The sequence below is a fragment of the Paramormyrops kingsleyae genome, chromosome 25, assembly GCF_048594095.1.
Source record: "Paramormyrops kingsleyae isolate MSU_618 chromosome 25, PKINGS_0.4, whole genome shotgun sequence".
NCBI classification, from domain to species: domain Eukaryota; kingdom Metazoa; phylum Chordata; class Actinopteri; order Osteoglossiformes; family Mormyridae; genus Paramormyrops; species Paramormyrops kingsleyae.
In genome coordinates this window covers 21334050-21357045 of record NC_132821.1, presented here as the reverse complement: position 1 = coordinate 21357045, position 22996 = coordinate 21334050, and the positions used below count along the sequence as shown (strand labels likewise).

Genomic DNA, 22996 nt, shown 5'->3' with positions numbered 1-22996 from the left:
TTCCAGAGATTTTTGATTGGATTCCGTCTGGCAACTCTTCCATAAAGGCCTGATTGGTGGAGTATGTTAGTTATGGTTGATCTTCTGGATGGTTCTCCTATCTCCACAAGGGAACACAGGAGCTCCGGCTTAGTGTGCCATTCCAAATTATGTTCAACCAACTGAATTTACCACAGGTGGACTCATCTCAAGGATGATCAGTGGAAATTGGTTGCACCTAAGCTCAATTTTGAGGGTCATAGCAATACTTATGTACCTATTACGTTTAAATGTTTACATTTAAAAAAAACTGTTATAACATGTCAAAACACATTTTCACTTTGCCATTATGAACCATTTTCTGTAGATTTTATAAAAGAAAACTATACTAAAATCTATTTTAGAATAAGTCTGTACTGTAACAAAATGTGGAAAAAGTGAAGGAGTATGAATACTTTCTGGTGGCACTGCATACCATTAATAGGTCTGGTGTAATGGAATATAGCCGCAATAGGTCTGTTTTAATGGTATAAAACTTAATAGGTCTGTCTTAATGATATGTAGCCTTAAACAGTAATAGATAATATAGATAAAAGAAAAATTAGATCAGAGAGACTTGATGTAGTACAGCCCTTACAGACCAGTCATTCTAGCAACATGGATCTTATGAAGGCTACAGCACTCATCCAAAATACCCTCTATTAAAACATTAGCAAAGTCATCCATCCATCCATCAATCCATCCACAATAAAATCACAACTAGCTGTAACCCATCTCAGGCAGCATAGAGCACAAGGTACTGAAGGCATTGTGTTTTATAGAAATACCAGAATTAAACTGTTTTCATAATAATTTCATATACATATATACTGTATAAACAGAAACAGATGTTGAAGGGTGGGCTTAAAGGATTTACAAACAATATTTCCTGCTTATACTGGCTTTGAAGTTGAACGTTGAGAAATTCCTCAGTTGCGCAATCACAGGATGACTGACGTCGAAAAATTCAGGCTTTAAAAGGTGACACAGACTGCAGCTCAAGCAACACATTCCAGTGGCAGATCCAGACCTGACTCCTACAGCCTCAGCAGACACTCGCTCCCATAAACACAGAAAGGCACCATGAACTGCAGACTGGTGGTTGCTGTCTTCACTGTCCTCCTGACTGCGCTGACCATTACGGAGGGTAAGATGCTCACTGGCTTAAGCTCCCTTTCTATCAGCAGTGCAGAATGTCTTCAGATATTAAATAGATTAGATTAATTCAGACAGTAGGTTATACTGAAACCATTTTCGTAAGTACGGCAAGAAGAGACTGTAAAGTTAATAACACTGTATATAGCGTTTAGTAGTTCAGATTCATTCCCAAAATGCCATGTTAAGTAAAAAGACTGCAGTGGTTTGTGTGTGACTCTGATCTCTAACCCTGTGCAGGAATGAGCATGAGAGGTCTGGGAATGGAGCTGCGGTGCCGCTGCATCCAGACTGAGAGCCAGCGCATCGGCAGGCTCATCGAAAGCGTGGAGATCTTCCCTCCCAGCCAGCACTGCAAGGACACTGAGATCATGTAAGTTCCTCCAAGAAAATGTCTTTTGGGTGGTATGGTGGGTCAGGAGTGACCTCACTCTCTGTCTATCACTTCCTTTTTGTAACCCAGTCAAACTTTCTTTGATTCTGCTACAGTGCAACCCTGAAAGAGACTGGGCAGGAGATCTGCCTGGACCCCAACGCTCCCTGGGTCAAAAAGACCATTGAGAGGATCCTGGCAAAGTAAGTTTCTATTATAATTTACACAAGGGTTTGACTGCATCTAGACAAATTTCTATAACAATTCCCATGTACTTTGCGTTACAAACATTAGCTCACTGCACCAGTACAATCAGCTAATGCAAATACTAGAGAGATATTTATTTTCTGTTTTGTAAGATGATGAATTAGTTGAGTAAAGAAAAAAAATAATCTGTCCTCAATAAACATTTATGGAAGATGATTAAATACAATATTTCATTTGTACAACTGTTTCTATAAAGTATGTTAATAAAAGTAAAAGATCTTCGTGCCAAACACAATGATTGCTTTATTTCTGCAGCAAAAAACCCTGATGTGTAGAAGAATTCTGAACGAGAAGAAAACAATTTCCTGACTAATGTTGAACATGGGAAAACATTTACCATCAAAAAACATTACTTGCTTTGATGTATTGACATTTCATGTAGTTCATCCCATCTTCTTCCTGGCATTGTATCGGTGGAAAGTGCTAGAAATGTATTATTGAATTAATAATGTTAGTTCTTATACATTAGGTCTGTAGATGATCTGTTAAGGTCATAATGACTTTTGGCTATGATCAGCTAACCCGATTTTGAGCATAAAAGCACAAAATTTAAAAGGAATGTAACACTTAGCAGGTTAGAGGAACATTATAGGGCCTGGTCGTATATATGTATTATATATCAGAATGACAGATAAATATCTGTCAAGTTGTTTTGTCAAATTGACATATTTATATTTCAGGGTGTTATGTGGTAATGTGCCAAACTGACAGATTTTAAAAAGTGTACAATTCAAATATTTTTATATCTGCCAGGGTGTTCTGTGTCAAATTGACATCCCAGTTGTTGAGTTTCATTTTGTATTCAGAAGATTGTGCTGAATTTCATTTCTTAGAATGTTTTTTTCCTATGCTTATTAATATAAATTAAATTAATGAGGGCTTTGTACTGTTTTTTAAGTATCGACTTTGAAATTGTTCCTACAAATAATTGTAAAATAAATAAAATTAGTCACCAGTCTAATCTCGAGGCTAGCATCTGTGGATATGTATAAAACCTGCCACCACAATAATTTTGCATGGCCTGTACATCAACTATCGGCATCAACTTCAATACGCTGAATCATTGTTATCATGCTACTGTAATCATAATACATATCCTTAACATTTTCAAGATTCAAGATTCTTTATTCGTCACATGCATAGTCATACACATACAACACACAATGAAATACATCCTGAACTGACCTTTTTCAGACTGTGCAAAAAGTTAAATGTTAAGTAAGGTAAGTAGGTAAGTTTTATAAGTATTTTAAACTTAGAATAACTAAAGTAAGTTTTTCTTTAGCAAGAAAAATTAATAAGAATAAAGTTATAGTTAGAATTAAAAAAGCATTGGTATTCCTAGGTTTACAGTTTTACAATTTACAACATATGAATGTGTAAATTTTGACCAAAAAGTGCGAGTGACGATTGTGCAAAAAGACAAGTCCCAACAACAGCAGCAGCAGTGACAGTGTTGAGTGATCAGTCCTTGAGTGAGTGTATGAAAGATGACATGGGGTGGCATGTCCTGGTTAAGGAGTCTTATCGTCTGTGGATGATCTTTATAGATCTCCTGCATCTCTTGTTGTAAATGTCCTTCAGAGATGGCAGGGCTGACCTACAGCAGTGTTCTGCTGCGTGAATCACCCTCTGCAGGGCTTTACACACAGCTGCTCCCCAACCATGATGTAATGATCTGCATGAGGATGCTTTTCACAGCGCTGGATTAGAAAGTCCTTAGGATCATTGGAGAGACCCCAAGCTTCCTCAGCTGTCTGAGGTGGTACAGGCGCTGCTTTGTCCTTTTGGACTGAGCTTGAATGTGTTTAGTCCATGTCAGGTCCTTTGCGATGTGGACACCCAGATACATGAAGGTCCTCACCCTCTCCACTGGAGTCCCGTCGATGATGAGGGGCTTTTGGTGTCACTGCTGTCTCCTGCTAAAATCCACCACCAGCTCCTTGGTCTTGCTGACGTTGAGCTGTAGGCGATTTTCCCGACACCATGATGCCAGCTTCTTCACTTTTGGAGAACACTATTATGTGGTGATTCCAGCCAGCCAACTCCCTCAGGTTTTTATCTCCACCATGGAGCGAACAAATTGTAGTTGCATATATGTCCCACAGTGTGGCAGCAAAGATCAAGACACACAAATCTCGCTGTATTTGTTCACAGTTCAATAACAGGATCAGTTGCTGACTGTTGAAGTAGGCTACTTTTCTAATCTGATTACATGCCTTAATCATTTAAAGTCACCTAGAAATTCATTCTCTATTCATTATTATAATATAGTAAAATTATTAGCCACCAGTCATCACTGGTCAAAAGCCACCCTCTACCCTTCTGAACCTTATCAACCGTAGATAGAAACCTTCTGATTTATCACCTGTTTCTCTTTAGACCAGGTTCCCAGAAGGGCACAGAGCCACTGCACATGACAGACTCATAATACATCATATATCTGCAGAGGATGAAATACGTCTAATTAGGAACCTACTTGATAAATCTTGGCAAGCAAGTCCTCATAAAGATTAGATTGTAATCTTTAGTTACAATGAGATACAGGCCCGAAGTGGCCAATCGGCAGACTTGAGCCAGGAGTGATCAATTGGGAGACTTGCGAGAATTCCCGATGGGTGGCATAGCTGTTGGGCCAGTCAGAAACAAAATAATTTAATAAATTTAAAATCCTACAACTCTTCAGAATGTTTACCAGCAGGTTTTCTCATGTACGCACACAAAAAGTTGTACAAAGGTATACGACCAAAGACAGTATACAAATCGCCAATATATATTAATATATTCGTGTTAAATTAGTGTTACAGAGTGAATGCTTTTTAAAGAAAGAAGTAAACAGGAAAACTGTAAAGACACGTTTATCAGTGCATGTATGTGTATATTCGCATGCATGGATTATAAGCCACAATGCTGGATAAGGCTGTCACTGTGTGCTGTGCCCTGACAAACCAATGCCCACCTATAGTTTAAGTTTAGAAACATTTGCAAGTACGGTTTCTAACGTTTCACATGATGTCTGGAAGGATCTGTATAAACTTATTGTATACCGAGCCTGTATTCTGCTTGCCACTTTTATTTTAAATATGACCAATAAAGTTATGTCCAATGGCATTTTTGTGGTGTTCTTGACTGTTTTCATTTCTTAAATGACTAGTGTGTTTTTGTAATGAAAATTGCTTATTACTGATTAGATTAATTCAGACAGTAGGTCTGAATTACATTTTTGTGGAGGAAAAAAAAACATAATATGAAATATTAAGTTTGTTAACCAAATGTGTTTACATCCGCGATACACTCAGACACGTGACTAACACAGACCGAAACAACATATTGACGTAACTACATAAAAACTCTCTATTTAATGCATTCAAATTGCCTGCCAAGCACTTCCTGGAACTGCCGGAAACATACACTCTGAGTAACGAAGTAGCTTATTTTAATGCTTAATGGCCTGATGGATCTTGATTTGCCCAGCTGACGGAAGTCCCGCCCCTCCCACGTAAATTATTGGGTGTTTCTCCGTGTGAAGGAAAACCCTGAAGTAGAAAACAGGGGAGTTTTTGGTGATTATTTTGAACAACTTGGTTTTGACTTTTGGTTTTGCCTTACGAACTTGGCGATTTGTATATTGTCTTTGGTCGTATACCTTTGTACAACTTGAGTTTTTTGTATTCGTTAGTTTTATGCAAATCCAGCGAGTGCCACTTTCGTTTTATATCATCTTCACTTTTATTAAGGAGTTAAAGAGACTCGTGTGCTTCTTTTTATAGGTTAATTTCTCTCGTTATTCACGAGGTTACTAATGGTCGTGATATTTGATTATTAAGAAAGAAAAGAAAATAATTTTTACATTTACAGTCTAAAAGCCTTGGACATACAAAGCTTGCAACACTCCTGAGCACTGAAATGCTACATTATTTCTCAGGATTTGTTTTAATTAGCCCTCCTACTATACAGGGTAGGGTGGTCCACGGCACTATGGAAAATTTTGAATTTCATTAAAACCCACCTCCACAAGTTTAAATATGTTCTATCAGATGTAGTAAAGATATGATGTAAATATGGAGCAAATTGAACTACATTTAGAGGTCGCTCAAGGTCCCACAAGTTTGTTGTGGACTCAGATTAAGACAATTTGCCAAAATTCCAGGGTAAAATCAAATGAAAAAATTCTCTCTTTAATTGCAAGTACCGTCATTAAATGGGAAGATGAAGGCACAAAATTTCTTGGCTAAGGACCCAAGAGAATGGAATGACGACCCTTTGTACCAGGAACTTCGAACAGCAGCGTCAAAAATGAAGGTCGTGAATGATTGTGCAGAGAGAGCCATTGCATTGATGCAGCAATACAATTCATCCCTGACCAAGAACGAGGAGGAGAAGCAGTATCTCCTAAGTTTGGTTGAAAGACACAGAAAGAAATATCCAACCTGCGCCAAGTCTACCCTTCTGAAAACGGAGTCGGGACAGCAACAGTGCGACACTGATGATAAAGAACATTAGAACGTTATGGGACAATATATAACAGTAAGAGTCCAGACAACCTGAATCCAAGATAGTATCAGCTAATTTGACATGTTTCTTCTGTTCTTTTTCACTCATGGAAATTCTAATTCTGTTTACTGCATGTTTTCCTTGTTTTATTGCATACAATTACACAATACAATATAGCTGTTGCAGTGTTGCATTACTACCAGCTTGAGCGACCTCTAAATAATGACCAATCATAATAAAATTTGGCAGACACATTTGTAATAAGGGGAAGAATAAAATTAGGGTTGTGGAGGGAAAGCTGTGTGAAGTTGTTAATTTTGGACCACCCTAATACAGGGGCACCAAAAATCTACAACAGCGACTGACTGACGTTACTTTTGTGTGACAGAAGGGACTGAGTCTACACTCTGTTAAAAAAAAGTTTATTCTCATCTTAGACCAAATAGTTCTGAAGGCAAATGAATTTGGTGCAGAAAAGAGGGCTGCGTCATGACCATCACGAAGGCTCTTCACATATGTTTCTTCACCATCTCCTCCAGCTTATTTTTGTCAGCCCCCGAAAATTCACCTATCTACAAGAGGATAAGAAAAAGGTGTAAAAACATTACCTGTATTTACAATAACACAATTAAAAGTACCAATATAAGTTTACCAACTGTGTGCAAGACAAGTCCAAGCACCCAATGAGATCGTACTTTAACTAAAATAACTGGTCAAAGGTCACATTTTCAGTAAAGAAACCGTTTTTCAACACAAAGGGGTGAGAAACAATTACTGCCTGGATTAACCTAATGGGAACCAGACTAGATATTGGGAAATGAGAAAAATAACTCCGTATGATAAAGAGTATTTGCTGCCGACTGCTACAGGGACAAGTGCGACATCTGCGCTCACCTTCACTCCGTTTTTATAGAACTGGAATGTCGGCATGCAGCTTACTCCGCAGGAGCTGGCCACATCCTGAAGGGAGAACATGAGGGGCAAACCAGCTGTAAACACCTACAGAAGTCTGCAGCTCTTAGAAACATGAGCTAAAGTGAAAACAGAACAGTTTTCCATATCTGAGGTTTTGAAAGAAAATGGAAAGTATTGCACTATATTCATTGATTATTCAAGATTTTGCAAAAGTTTTGTAGATAAACCTGCAAAGCGGAGGTCATACATGAAAACCTGAGTGTACTGAAGCTACACCTGTGGGTGCAGGAGACTGAAACACACCTTCTACCTGAACTGGGTACCAACACCAGGGACCTGTACCAAGAAACAGGACTTCTTGCAGAGTTGGAAAGCTTGTTGGATTTAAGGTACCCCCATTAAAATGGTCTTTATCTTCGTTCACTAACATTTAGCACAGACTACTTTAAATCCAAAAGTTATAAAATAAAATGGACAGTGTGAATCGGGACTTTGCTATTTTGTTCATTTGGCTTCCTCTGCCGGCCCCTGCAGGATGGGCTCCCCCTTTCAGTCTGGTTCCTCCCAAGGTTTCTTTCTTCTAGGGAGTATTTCCTTGCCACTGTCGCCTCTGGCTTGCTCACTGGGGGCTTTGGGCAGGGATAATGTAAAGTGCTTTGAGACAATGTAATGTTGTGAATATGCAATATACAAATAAAATTGAATTGAATTTTACGGCTAAGCAAGAAATGCTGATTCATGGTATAGGCCCCATCTCCAGGTAATCCAGCTGTAGTAGAAATTAAAACCTTGAGTGTTTAGAACCATCATATAAGGTCTGCTGGCAACAGCAAATATGACTTTGGTATTCTGAATGATTATACACAATCCTAACCCCCACAGCAGATCTCTTGTCAATGTCTGCCATTTGTAGCGCATATCTCAAGTCAGATCACAGAACATAAGTGGAATAAGAATGAATATCAGCACTGCTCCAGGGCCACACCCATCATGAGAAATATGCAGAAGAACCTGTATGCAGTGCAGTCCTGCTTCATACCTGTGCCTCATCCACGTCGACCTTCAGAAAGACCACATTCTGGTAATCATCAGAGAGTTTCTGAAAGGGAACAATTTGTTTTAACGTGGACATCATATGCATGCCTCAATTAATTAGCAAGCTCACACAAGCCAAATGATCAGATCTGTCAGCCGGGGGAGCTCCTGTCAGACATCCCTATCACAAACAGGCCAGCACATACACACCTGGAAGATGGGTGCGATTGCCTTGCAGGGGCCACACCATGTGGCAGTGAAGTCTATCACCACCAGTTTCTGCCCGGCATCCTTGAGCGTCTTGTCAAAGTCAGCCTAAGATCCGCACAAGGGAAAGAGAAGAGACTCAGTGCACTTCGATTATGCCCAGGGCACTCAAGTCTCACGTATTGACCCTGAGATACACGCATTTCAACCAGTACACACATTCACACGCCGCACCTCGGATTTCTCACGCTGTGAAATAAGGGATAACGCCCACCAAGAGGTCCCGTTACATAGAATTAATGGACGATGTGCAGTCATACGGAGTGGAGTTTTCCGCCGAGTTCATAACTGTCCCGATCGAGTTAGCACTGTTGCCAACTCCTCAGCAAGGAAAGTCGCTATTGGCCGTCCCAAAAGTCGCTAAAGACGCCATCGCCTTATTTGCATAATATGCATGTAATTGTAATGGACGCTGTAGGAGAGAGGAATAATGTCGTGGGAGAGACAAAAACTGTTTCTCTATAGATACGTTTAGAACTACAAATGAACTTTCTTCTGTCGATTTTTTATATACATCACCGGCAAAAGTGACCCCAAAGAGTCATTCTGGCGAAGTTTTTTAAGTTTGCTTAAGTGTACAAGTCACAGTAAACAATTGAACAGTTTAACCATAAAATTTTTTGTATATAACCTATATTAACAATCTAAACGGACCAAAAAAGGAGAATTGAAAAAAACCGTCAATGGCAATGTGAGAAAATGATGCACATCTCCTGTTCTGACTGCAGCTGGGCGGGGCTGCTGCGCGAGGACTGTCCGCCTGTGAGCGCTTTGGGACGGGAGAGTATCCCACGGTCGCACCTTCAGCTCGGGGAGAAGAGTAAGAATGATACGTGCTTTCACGTCAGAGTCTCCAATAACACCAGAAAAAGTCGCTAATCGCTTTTTTAAAAACGAGTCGCTGGAGGGGTCTCAAAACTCGCTAAATATATAGACAAAGTCGCTAAGTTGGCAATACTGCGAGTTAGACAGAGTTAATAGCCACCTACCAGCCAATCAGAAAAAAAAAATCACTTGTTTCCGGGTAAATCCTAAAAGTACGGGCCATCCTGCCGCAAGCACGTTACGCACGATGCGTACACGGACGGGAATACAGAAAAAGCGGAATAGCGTGAGGCTAAGAATGCCTATAGGCAGGGATGTCGACCGATAGTCACACCTTTCACCCTTGGTTATGCCTTATCCCCAGCACCGGATCAAACGTCATCCATATCAAAGTGTCACACTAATAGCACATCAAAAAAATCTTAGACGTAAAATTAAAATGCACCAGCAAAGGCACGTGAATCAGTAAACATTATTATGTTCCGCACCCTGTAATGCTGGAGGTTTCCCCTTCTGCGCTATGAGCGTGGCCCGTACACATTAACATCCTCACGCATGTTTATCTTCGGTCCCGCCCCACCGGAGTGTGTAGATAAATTAAACGTTAATTATAATAGAATAAAACGAAGTTGTAAGTACGTGTACCTCCGAATAACTAGTGGAAGTCAATCACTCCGGAAAGGGTGCGCGCGGCATCTCCGTCGGCCCGCATCACCCAAAGCGTGCGCCGTAAAGTTAGAGTATATAGTCTACTAAAGGATGTGCGCGATAGTGCAGGAGGCGCAAAGCGGACACCTACCTGATCTTTAATCTCACGGACCATCTTCCTTTTCTTAAATACGTCTCGTCACTTACGTGTGTGTCTTCAACAGCTGCACTACATCCCCTCCACCCTGGCGACTCATTTTATACACGAACGGGAAGCCCTGCCCCCTCACACACGAGTTTGGGTTACCAGGGCAGCACCGCAGCCAGCCGGCCTTTATTCAATTACTGAAAGACTTTACTGTATGTGCCACTGGGCACCCAGACGGACATTATACTATTGTGCAGCTGCTCACACATAAACATTTCAGCCGAAGCCAAATAAACGTGCAACTTTAGAAATCTTTCTGTTAGATTACCACAATAAGATTATATCATGTATCATCTCCATAGAGGTCCATATGCATAACTTCATAAAATGTGAGGGATGCCTTTCTAATTGAAATACGGAATGTATGGTAACGGGAGTCACCATGACTTGACAAAACGCCGCCATGACGACCTGTCGCGAGGCAGCCAATGGGAAGGGCGCGCACATTTTCGTCACTCGGAATGCTTTACTTGAGATTCTATTTGTAAAAGATCACTAAATTTAGATTAAAAAAGTAACCATGTTCATTATATATATTTTTGGAAACATGCCTTTTACTCCATTACATTTGAAAGACAACTATTGTACTGTTAGCTCCCCTGCATTTTTATAAAAGCTCCTGTTACTCATTACTTTGAATCATACCTGCCTTAAAGTCGTGCAAGAAAAATCGTAAATAAGAGATGAACGCCACTAAGAAAGATTTTCTTTAAGCCCCGAGTTCCCGAGTTGGGGGCGTGTCATTACAGCAATCATGGCGGAGGGATAGCGCCGCTGTGAAAGGCAAATTATTTTGGAAGTAGTACATTTTATGAAGCGTGTCATTACAAAATTCTGAATTGGTCTAAATGTTGAGGAGTTTGTTATAGCGTGGCGTACCGTCAAAAAATATTGATAGCTTTTTGTCTCAGTATTTGATATGTACCTGGTTAGCTACCTAATATTTCAGCAAGGGTTAACTGGAAGTAATGGTTAGTGATGAACGAAAAATAAAGCAAAATAAAAAGCAGCTTATATCAGTTCCATTTTGCTCTAACTTAATTACAATTTCCGAACTCTCTGGTCGGATCTTCCGATTAGGAATTGAAGGCAGCAATATTTTAATTAACTCATTAATGCAACGAAATGTGTTCTCTGCATTTAACCCGTATGTGACATAGCAGGGGGCAGCTAATTTAGCGCCCGGGGAGCAGAGCTTCGGGGTGGTACCTCGCTCATGCAGGGTACATCAGTGGTGCCTTGCTGGTCAGAGATTCGAACCTACAATCTTTCAATTACAAGTGTGCGTCCCTAACCATTAAACCACCACTGTTAAGTTAGTATACAAATTTTCTTTTTCTAAAATGCGATAGGCCATATTGTGCTGGTCACAGGAGAAACACCAGTCACAGTAAAGTTTTGTGGGAATGGGGTAGGAAGGGTGATAAATTTAAAAAAAGAAACACATTAAAACAACAATAGTTTTCCTTATGTCAATTCAATTGTGTTTCTACTGTCATTGTATCACATTGGACAAGCTTTTTATTCTACAGGTTCTACAAGCAAGTCAATGCACTCAGTAGGGTGTTTCCATCATTAGGCATTGTAAATGCATTGTGGCAACAATACAGCAATATGTTAAGTATTAAAAAGTATGTTTTCTTTTTAATGTCCAGTGTTTTTAAAATCAAATACTCCAGTACTTTAAAATTGACTGAAAAACTTTCACTTTTATTGGAGTAATATTTGACCAGGAGTATCTATATTTTGATTCAAGTAATGGAACTGTGTACTTCGTCCACTCCTGTTTAAAAGAAGCGTTTATCATTGGATTGCTGCTATGCCAAAGATAGGAATGAAACACCATTAGAACCTCAGAAAAGCTAACCAGATAACACCAATGGAACTTCTGCTGTACCACTGTGAGCATCCTGCCTGGATGAATCATGGTGTTGGGTAACCTACCTGCCTGCTTAGGACATCAAGCTGCTGCAAAGGACTGTATGAACAGCTCTGATGGTCAGGGGCAGATTTACAAGTTCCAGAGCCCCTAGGCTACACTTTCCGTAGGCCCCTCTTCTGCCCCCACTCTCCAAAACGATACAACATTTAACTATAAAACTATTAAATATTAGAAACTATAAAAATTTTCTACAAAGTCAAAGAGTGTGTGACACTTTCAAATAAGAGCAATCACATCAGAACAACAACAAACTGCGACACTTATACTTTCATATCAGTCATAAGCCACAACCAGAAAGAGGTCTCATTGAATAAACACATCTCAGTGGTAACCTAAAAACATTACTCTGATCCAGTGTGTGTCAACTGTATCCACAATGTGCACTAACGAGACATTTATCATTGATAGCATAGACTACATACAACTTTAGAGAGGGGCAAATTCCAAAAGAATATAAAACAGGTTCCTCCTATTTGAATGTTTTCCTTTGTGTTTTCCTGGCATAAAAGTCATTGATCAGGCTCAGAAAATCCAATTTGCATAGGAACCAGACTATGCATGTGCATACCAAATGGTATAAAGAGACTGCCAAAAAGGAGATGCATTTAGAACTGGTCACCCCTTTCAGGTTTAATTCACCAACCAATAAATGGCATGTAAAGGATCATTAAAAAAATAATAATTGGGGGAAAAAATATATGGCCAATTGGGGCTCCCTGATCACTCTGGGCCTCAAGGCTGCAATCTAGGCAAGCCTGTTCACCCTTCTGATAATCACTGGCATCTTCCTCACAATAAGATCGATCTCTGTTGCTGCCAGAAGACGGCTGAGTCAATCTTCAGGAACGCCATCCACCCAGCTCCTGCCGCCCTCTGGAATGTTGGTGCATCAGTATCTGCACCACCAGTTCCAGTGACAGTTTTCTCGCCCACATCATCAGGTCACTAAACAGCTGGTGATTGGCACCTGTCCACCAACAGCGTAGTATTGCTCACACTTAATATCCTACCTCTGCACTTAATATTTGCACATTCTTACATGCACTGTATTCTGTTTATTACTTATTTGTTGTTCACTTATTCTTAAATTGTGTTATATTACATTGCATAAAAGATTCATAGTGGCAACATGTGGCAATTAAATTTGAAAGCACAAAATAAAAAATAAAAAAGTATCCAGCAGTGCCAATTTCAATGGAACGGGCAACAAAGACAGTCGGGGGGGGATCACCAGCGGGAGGGATGCTGTTAGTTGAGAAAGCTCTTAAAACGTTTCTGTTGTGTACCGAAAGTAGTTGGATAACTCGTTCAACCATCATTAATGTATTAAAATTACCTTAAAACCTACAAAACTTTTTCCCCGTTTTCCCTTAAAATGCAACTGGCCTTTGTCCCATTTTCTCCCTCTTCCAGAGTCATGTGTGAATTAGCTGTCAGTCATAATTTGTTATGGTTTTTGGTTTTTCAGGTAGTCACCAGTTCGTTTAAATTGCTCAAAAAATCTGGGCTACATTTAAACAAGAACCACACAACCAAAGCTACTGCCAGTACGAAGGCAACCCCAACAGAGGATTTTATTCAGCTGAAATATTCTAGATTTCAGATACAAAAATCCTTCTCACACTCGGGACAGAACATATGCTTAATTAGAATTACAATTTAGTGATTAATTGTCATTGCTGACACACCACAGCACACAGTGCACAACAACGAAATATTTTCTCTGAATTTAACCCATATGTGACAATGTGACATAGCAGGGGGCAGCTAATTCAGCGCCCGGGGAGCAGTGCTTGGGGGCGGTACCTTGCTCAGGGTACCTCAGTGGTGCCTTGCTGGTCGGGGATTTGAACCTGCAATCTTTCAATCACAAGTGCACGTCCTTAACCATCAAGCCACCGCTGCCCATAGAGCTGTAAAGCAGTGTTCCGCAACCCCAGGGAGCTGGTAGGGAGCAAAAATTTGGACTGTCAGAGTCCCTGAGGACTGGGCCGGCAAACACTGCTATACAGTGTCGTTTGCCCTGAATATATGAATGAATAGAAAATCCCAGAGTGTACATAGGCATTTTGTATCACTTTTACACCTGAACAACGGCCTTCCCAATGTTGTCACCTTGCAGCATCCCCATGAAGGCTGCTGGCATGTTCTCAAACCCCTGGGTGATATGCTCCTGGCATCGTAGCTTCCCCTGTCAGGACACCATCCAGGTTAGCAAAGACAGCACACAGAGCTGCACCACATTCCAGCAAACTGCACCAAAAACCAAAATGCAACTGAAGCGATTCCTGTTAGCTTCAGTGTCATATTTTAAAGTTATTAAAGCTTTCTCTATTGAATTGCAGATGCTGGTGTTGCTGTGCACAAGGATGCTATCCTATATGAATTTTTGATTAACTAAAGCTTTTATCCAAAGTGGTGATAAAGAGCAACCTGTGCATTGGATGGCGAGGAGCAGCTGCTGATGCAGCCGTGGAAAATGGATGGATGGATGGATGGTAATGCTGCTGCTGTGGGAAATGCTGCTGACAGGAATGCTACTGATACAGCAATGGGAAATGCTGGTGATGTGAATACTGCTGCTGTTGCAGTGGGAAATGCTGTTGATGTGAATGCTGATGCTGCAGTGGGAAATGCTGGTGATGTGAATGCTGCTGCTGTTGCAGTGGGAAATGCTGTTGATGTGAATGCTGATGCTGCAGTGGGAAATGCTGGTGATGTGAATGCTGCTGCTGCAGTGGGGAATGCTGCCGATGTGAAAGCTGCTGCTGCTGCAGTGGGGAATGCTGGTGATGTGAATGCTGCTGATGCTGCAGTGGGGAATGCTGGTGATGTGAATGCTGCTGCTGCTGCAGTGGGGAATGCTGGCGATGGGAATGGTGCTGATGCTGCAGTGGGAAATGCTGGCGATAGGAATGGTGCTGATGCTGCAGTGGGAAATGCTGGCGATAGGAATGGTGCTGATGCTGCAGTGGGAAATGCTAGCGATGGGAATGGTGTTGATGCTGCAGTGGGAAATCCTGGCGATGTGAATGCTGCTGCTGCTGTAGTGGAAAATGCTGGTGATGTGAATGCTGCTGCTGCTGTAGTGGGGAATGCTGGTGATGTGAATGCTGCTGCTGCTGTAGTGGGGAATGCTGGTGATGTGAATGCTGCTGCTGCTGCAGTGGGGAATGCTGGTGATGTGAAAGCTGCTGCTGCTGTAGTGGAAAATGCTGGTGATGTGAATGCTGCTGCTGCTGTAGTGGGGAATGCTGGTGATGTGAATGCTGCTGCTGCTGCAGTGGGGAATGCTGGTGATGTGAAAGCTGCTGCTGCTTTAGTGGAAAATGCTGGTGATGTGAAAGCTGCTGCTGCTGCAGTGGGGAATGCTGGTGATGTGAATGCTGCTGCAGTGGGGAATGCTGGTGATGTGAATGCCGCTGCTGCTGCAGTGGGGAATGCTGGTAATGTGAATACTGCTGATGCGGTAAATGCTGGCGATGTGAATGCTTCTGATGCGGGAAATTCTGGTGATGGGAATGATTCTGCTGCTGCAGTGGGAAATGCTGGTGATGGGAATAGCGCTGATGCTGGTGGTCCATCTGCACAATGTGCTGTGTGCGAACTGTATTTTGCTTGCCTCTGTCACCCAGGCCAACAGCCTGCGTAAGGATTCCTCATTCTTATAAGACCATCTGTGGCAAAGAAATCCTTCCATCTTCAGCTGTTTGAAGATCATGTGGGCATGAATGTATGGCCCTAGGACAACAGATACATTTACGTAGAGTTAGTCTATAGAGTATCTTTTTTTGTAGAGAAACATAGGTTATTCATTAGCTGTAAAACATCAACAAAAGGTCATTTTAAAAGGTACATGTTTGTTGTAAAATGTACCATTATACCATAGCAATATACAGGAGTAAGACAATGAAAACAGCAAACAAAATAGCAGTCAAGTACACAATAAGGAGGTCCAGGTTTGGTACTCCAGCTTACAACGTATAGTTTTTAAGTCTGGATCACAGAGGATCAGTTGTAGAAATTGTTGGCCTGTATTTGTTGAGAAACTATCCTGTCAAGTGTATTTGCGACTAGCAACTACTGGTCCAATGCAGATTGTTTTGCATGTTATTTTTAAAACATTTCTCCTCAGACTGAAAATTTACTAACTGATATACCTGCAATACAAGCACCTGCAGTTGGGGTCCTCTTAAGTTGCCTCATGTTATTTCTAAAACCTAGTCAGATCAAACTGTATATTTTTCCAAAGCAAGCCATTTCCCATTTATATCAGGTGTGGGGTTGGCTTAAATAAGTTTAGTCCAATGAGTTACCCAAGTTGGTAATTATTTGTCACAATAACCTGTTTATAGCAAAACAAAGAATCATATTTAAATGAGCAGTTTTTGTTTAAATAAAAATCTTGAGTCAATCCCAAGAGGAACTCATAATAGTTCACTTACTAACTTACATACCAGTCTGGGGTACTGTGTCATTGTACAAGGAGATACTGCCACACACAGCAATTCTGCCAAAGGGCTTCATTTGGGGCATTACAGCACTCGAGAATTCCCCTCCTACCTGAGGAGCACATACATTTGTCAACTTCAGCAAATTATCCCTCTCATATCACATACTCCCCCACAAAATAATGCCTGTATTGAAAGTAAGGAGTTTGTTTAAGTAATGTCTACATTCTCAGTGCAGCGCGCTAGGCCTCGTCACTCGCATTCTCAGTGCAGCGCGCTAGGCCTCGTCACTCACATTCTCAGTGCAGCGCGCTAGGCCTCGTCACTCGCATTCTCAGTGCAGCGCGCTAGGCCTCGTCACTCACATTCTCAGTGCAGCGCGCTAGGCCTCGTCACTCGCATTCTCAGTGCAGCGCGCTAGGCCTCGTCACTCGCATTCTCAGTGCAGCGCGCTAGGCCTCGTCACTCGCATTCTCAGTGCAGGGCGCTAGGCCTCGTCACTCACATTCTCAGTGTAGCATTCTAGGCCTTGTCACTCACATTCTCAAAGTAGCAGTCGTATCCTTCGGCTGATGCCTCCCTCAGAGCTTCCTCCAGTGAACCAACAGTCTTGTAGTTGAAGGCCTGGTCAAACCCAAGCTCTTTCAGGTATGCCACCTTAGCGTCTGAACCAGCACAGCCCACGACCCTGCAGCCCTGTGGATGGCAGAAGGGCTGTCACCTTCATATTTTGAACAAGCTTAATTCAATCTAAATGTTTCACAGCTAATACGAGCAGGGATGTGTTTCAGATTCATGAGAGCATGGTAGAGAGCGTCACAGAGCTCCTACTTTGATCTTGCCAATTTGGCCAACCACAGAGCCAACAGCCCCAGCAGCAGCATTGACCAAGAGTGTCTCTCCTGCCTTCAGCTGGCATATCTCCTCCAGTCCATAGAGGGCCGTCAGCCTGCGGGGACAATCAATCATTCAACACTTCTGGCACTCCTCCTCTACCTTGCCAGCCCTGCCAAAAACTGCAGTACTTCAAGATACAGACCAAGGCTCCCAGGAGAGACCAAACCAAGATAATGTAACACACTGGTATCTCCCTTTTGAACCCAAGACCTCCAAAAGAGTCACGCGCCATGAAACGTGAGGGGTAGGAGAGGCCTTACCCAGGCATGCCAATGGCCCCCAGGGCGAAGGACAAGGGGATGTCTTTTGGCCAGTCTGACACAATGGGTGTAAGTTCCGTCCCATCCGAGAGCACAAACGACCGCCAGCCGCAATTTGCTACCACGTAGGATCCTACAGGGAAAGCGGGGTTCTTGCTGACGATGACCCTGTGGGGTGAAATGTCACAAGGTCAACTAATAAAACACTCTGCATGGAAGCAGACGCTTGGAGCATTTACTGTGCATTTAGTTAGTAACCATGCTTCAGTCAAGGACGCGGAAAGCACAGGGCGCTGCCGCATGGGAAGGCATTTTGCTGGTATTCCTTACTTTGCTACTTGTCTTCCAATCATCACATCACCCTCCTTCATCCTCGCTCTGCTGTAAGCCCTGTGGATAAGCACAAATCTAGCTACAACAGGCGTGAAGATTACAAGCAACCTGTGATCCTAACACAGACCGAAGCAAACAGGAGAGCTTGACTGCAGCGTACTAATAAAAGCAGGTAACGAGGACAAAAAGTCGCCATGATAATGTGTACGTGTCTGTGCATGTCTGCAAACCAGGACTCCATACCGAAACACAAGCACACAAACACATGGTGGCCCCCTACTGGTGGCAAAGGCGTAGTGGCAAGTTTGATATTCGAGGGACACCTTAAGTTTAATGTAAAAGCTTTGGGCTGGGAAGGTAAAATAATCCTATACAGATTCAGAACATGGCAAAAGGTGAAAATACGTGAAATATATGAAAATAAACTTTTTTTGTCATAGGGTGTAAGATAAGAAAACACTGACAATACATTTACTTGATAGGTTTTATTCTCTGACTGCCTCACGGTTCCAGGGAATGGATTTGACTGGTGCTGGGGAAAATGCCTTAAACATTATACCACAATATTTTCAACTAAAACTATGGACTGAAATCTAATTTTAATAAATAAATCATACAAAATAAACTTTTTTATTCTATGTTTTTTTATTTTTAAAACTATGTTTTTGTCAGATTTTTTTCTCTGACTCTTCTCTGTAATCACAATATTTTCAGAGATTTTCAGGATATTCATATATATCACAATATTCTAAAATTCAGATGTAGAAAACAGTAAAATATGACAGGCGGTTTTGAGTTTTTTTGATTATGATGACCAAGTTGTTTTACTAATAGTCATGGAGCAAATGATCGGTATAATGAGAATTATAACTGTAAATTATGCAATTAAAGTGTTTAGACTATATCACAATATTCAAATTGATAGCAATATGAATGTTCATGATCGTGATACAATATTTTATCAGTATCTCACCCAGGCCTGTAAAGGCCTATATTTAGGGGGAGACAAAGCCAAATTAAATATTGGTGGATACATGTCCTACACCCCCCCGGTTCCTTTGCCCCTGACTGGTGCCATTCTGTTATCTGGCATCTCAGAGATCCATCCGTATTTGCTGCCTATCATATATAGCAAAAATAACACTTTAGCATACATGCCCAGAATGGCACCATTTCATTAACTCAATTAGTAATACAGAGAAGGATTAAACTTTGTGCCGTTCTCTAGGGGCAGTGTTTCCCAAACTCGGTCCGGGTTTTCGCTCTCTCCCTTCCAGACAGTGGACTGTTTTTGGGTGCCGAGGACCAGATTGGGAAACACTGCTCTACGGTGTAATGAAACGAAGGTAACAAAGGTATGTAATTTGTTTGTATTTTTACCTATAAGACACACTGTTCACATACATACCTCATGTAAGGGTCCACGCTCAGGTATAATGCTTCCAGGATCATTTCTGGAAGAACAACATTTCGTTCCATGTGACATGCCACTGACAAGCTTGTTGGTACTATCCAAGGGCCATCGTACCCAAATCGTCACCCCAATACATTCTTTACCTCCAGAGGGTGTTAAGACTAAGTGGTGCACTTGAGCCACTCTCTGGATATGCTAAACCGTACATGAAGAATCTTGGCATTATATTCGACCCTAATCTCAAGTTTGATAATCAGATAAATGCTGTGACCAAGTTCTCCTTTTACCATCTTAGAGTCTTAAGAGTAAGCCTGTGTTTACCTTTAAAGATTTCGAGACCATAATCCATGCCTTTCTTTCATGGCGTCTAGATTATTGTAACAAGAGCTTCTGCTTTTGGTCACAAGATGTCGTTTGCAGCGAAAACAGGAGGGTCGAGATCACGAAACAGCCTGGCGCCACATATCCAGGCAGCACCCTCCCATAAAACGTTTTAAATCTAGATTAAAAACTCACCTATTTGCTGAGGCTTTTAGAGGTTTTAAAAGTCGTGTGTATTTGTGTTTGTGTGATTTGAAAGTTTCTTTTATTTTTTTTTCTTCTATTTTTTTTACTTTTTTTATACACATCAGTAACATTGTTGTATGTGTTACTGATTCTGTGTCAAGCACTTTTGTCTACCACTTCTGTTTGAAAATGTGCTACAGAAACAATCTGACTTGGTCCTCCCAGAACCCCCCATAACCCCCCCAGCAATCTGCATATACTGCATGTAATAATGCTTCTATCAGACATTTTACATTAGGTACCCTTCATTTAAATCAATAATGTATATTTTCACAATAGTTCAGATGAAAGAAAGTTGCAGCCTAATTTATTTATATATAGATATATAACACATTAAAGCGGGATTATTGTGGAATTCAAAATGTTAACTGTACAGGTATTAGTCTATGCACATCAGAAAATTAGTAACTTTAACTGTAAAATAAGGAGCCAAAGTATATCAGTATGTGATTCCCTAACTCTCATATTGACAGGTTTCAACTGGTGTACATACCATAACTATTACAGCTTTTGGTTTTGATGCTACCCCAAGACCATACCGTGTCCGTCTATAAAAACCCACTCCCTGAAAGCTGGCAGCACAAATGTGGACCATGTCCGGGTCTCCATGCATTGGATGGAGAAGCACTACCCTACGTAAAGCGAATTTTTCTGTGATCGCCGTACTCGTGGGTAGGGTAGCTCTTAGAAAGTTTGCAATTCTCCTTTACCTCCGTCTTTTGGGTCTGGGAGCTCCTCCAGCTTCATCTCGAAGTCGCTAGCTTTGGGGAAGCCCACAAACTGATGGCGAAGGATCCACGCCTTAGCTTGTACCATGGTTCTTCGTTTCAGTCTATTAAACAATGATGAAGTGTCATTTAACACTGGCACGTTCATACGTTCAAGTTATAAAATGCATTTCGAGTCCAATACAGCCGGTTTACACCTGACAGCTGCCTGATGCAACGAGCAGATAACCCGAGCAAAGCTGGACGATGCAGTCGGGACGTCCTGCAGTGCATTTCTGCTCCTACTTCTCTATTTCTGCCTTTTTTGCTACCTGCAGTTTACGCAATCGGGCGGAATTGCTTATCGTGAACTTCATACAGACGCGTTAATGTCACTGCAGACGCACAGATACATACGGCATACATCCGCTTTTTCGTCAACCGCAGACAAATTTGTCTTCTTACAAACCTGCACGCTGGGAGCTGCCTTTGTTTGTTCCCGAAATTTAGATTAAGCAACGTCTGCAGGCACCTTGCAAGCAGCATACTACTTAAAGTTTCACATGCATTCAAGTGCATTGGGTGTGTAAAACGCCATATTAAAAGCATGCGGGGTGAGGGTAAAATGCATTATTATTATTAAGACCACGTTTCATGCAGTGTAATTTCCAAATATGTTACCGCAACAATTCACGTTACCTTACTGATTTTGTCCAGAAAATACAGGTCAGCACAAGGACACTAAGCTCGCCTAACGTGCGCAGCACAGACACCGAGTAACAGGAACTCCGACCCCGCACAATACGCGCCGCCCGGTACCGCCCCCACCTGCCGTGCGGGCCGGGGTTCCGGTTGGTCTGGCCGAGATCGCATATCTACTCGCTGCGCTGTATGGAAAGCCATCGGGGCACAAACCGTGAGAAAGAATAGGTTTCCACACGATATAGTTTATGTTCAATGGACGGCAAAAATGCCCGTTTAAAACACCCGTGTGCATTTTTATACCGCGTCAACGTGGTAAGAATGTACTTGATGTAAAAGGTCAGTAATAAGATACTTAGTACGGAAGATTATAAACACAAAAATTCAAATGACTATTCATTTTGCAATTGGCAATTCAATATTCAATCAGAGCATGCATTTCTCATTTCAATATTTAATCTGATATTGAATTGCCAATTTTTGTGCTTATAATCTTCCACAGTTACATACACGCTTTAATTATGCGTTCATTTAATTTTTCACCGAAGTCATTAAAGCGTGGAGTGGCTTTGACATAAACCAATAAGAAACTTCGTCAAAGTGTGCATTAATTATATTGGGATGAGGCGATTTACTTGAAGCCAGAATGCGCGTTTATTAATAGCCATTGAAGGACCTAACAGACAGCTAGCTATTAATAAAAGTCCGTGGTGGGCGCACGCACACACTATATGCAATACATAACATTTATCACCACACCAGACATTACGATGCATGCTAATTACATACAACTATACTATACAACATACATACAACTATACAATAACACACAGGCATCATTTAAAAGGCTCGTGAGCATGCTGGGAAATGCAAATGGTTTCCACTATACTGCGCCCCACTCAGAGGTCAACCGTCCCAGAGACCAGCACACCCAGTCCCCACCTCAAATTTGGAACAAGACCCAAAGGCTTGAAGGCACACTGCACAGGACCGCTTCTGAGGGAGGGGGCGGCACCTGGCTCACCGCACCACTCTCAGCTCGTCTCCTGATGGCTCAGGTGTGGGTTTCTGGGCAAAGGCGTACCCGGCGTCCCATCTCCCCTCCCCCAGCAGCACCAGCAAACCAGCCTCTTGCCATGGCGCTTGTGGTCTTGTTGCCACCGTCATTCCCCAACCGCTGCTTCACAGTGGCCTTGCCAGATGATGTCGTTGAGAGCCCACTCCAGTAGCACCAGTAGGGCCACTTTTGGCATCCCACTTCTGACACCAATGTGGCCCTTGGCAGACAATACGATCTATGCAAATTCTTTAATAAAAATCTTTAATAAATCACTTCTTACGCCATTTTATTTTCCCCATATTTGTGGACATTAATGACGTACATTTTCACAATGTTTCCATACAAATGTGTCATGAAAGTCCAATATTAAACCAGCTTCCCAGCGGTTCTAACACTAACCTGAGATTTAACTAATTTCAGATGAGTGCTGCTTTCAGGATTCAATGGTTATTTTGGTG

At 41.7% G+C, this 22996-nt stretch overlaps 3 protein-coding genes across 4 annotated transcripts; 1 reads left to right on the top strand and 2 right to left on the bottom strand.

Annotated features, from left to right (window-relative positions):
• Nucleotides 1–1006: 1006 nt before the first annotated feature.
• LOC111836793 (permeability factor 2-like) lies at nt 1007–2778 on the top strand. Its single transcript, XM_023798362.2, has 4 exons — nt 1007–1165; nt 1414–1546; nt 1663–1749; nt 2069–2778. Exons 1-4 carry the CDS (start codon nt 1102–1104, stop codon nt 2079–2081), a joined length of 297 nt encoding a protein of 98 aa, XP_023654130.1. The 5' UTR covers nt 1007–1101; the 3' UTR covers nt 2082–2778.
• Nucleotides 2779–6713: 3935 nt separating this feature from the next.
• On the bottom strand, nt 6714–10305 carry LOC111836778 (thioredoxin). The gene is made up of 5 exons (XM_023798336.2): nt 10149–10305; nt 8468–8572; nt 8262–8321; nt 7202–7267; nt 6714–6879 (listed from the first exon to the last, which is right to left on the bottom strand). Exons 1-5 carry the CDS (start codon nt 10170–10172, stop codon nt 6817–6819), a joined length of 318 nt encoding a protein of 105 aa, XP_023654104.2. The 5' UTR covers nt 10173–10305; the 3' UTR covers nt 6714–6816.
• Nucleotides 10306–13689: 3384 nt separating this feature from the next.
• Nucleotides 13690–21610, bottom strand: LOC111836795 (prostaglandin reductase 1). 2 transcript variants are annotated; one of them, XM_023798365.2, is made up of 10 exons: nt 21476–21610; nt 20780–20901; nt 19497–19542; nt 18086–18145; nt 17756–17923; nt 17430–17547; nt 17139–17294; nt 16605–16710; nt 15770–15888; nt 13690–14338 (listed from the first exon to the last, which is right to left on the bottom strand). In XM_023798365.2, the coding sequence occupies exons 2-10, from the start codon at nt 20883–20885 to the stop codon at nt 14228–14230; spliced, it is 990 nt and encodes a 329-aa protein (XP_023654133.2). In that variant the 5' UTR covers nt 20886–20901; nt 21476–21610; the 3' UTR covers nt 13690–14227. The 2 variants fall into 2 exon arrangements, with proteins under 2 accessions (XP_023654133.2, XP_023654134.2); XM_023798366.2 differs by lacking the exon at nt 21476–21610 and adding an exon at nt 20995–21142.
• Nucleotides 21611–22996: the final 1386 nt, after the last annotated feature.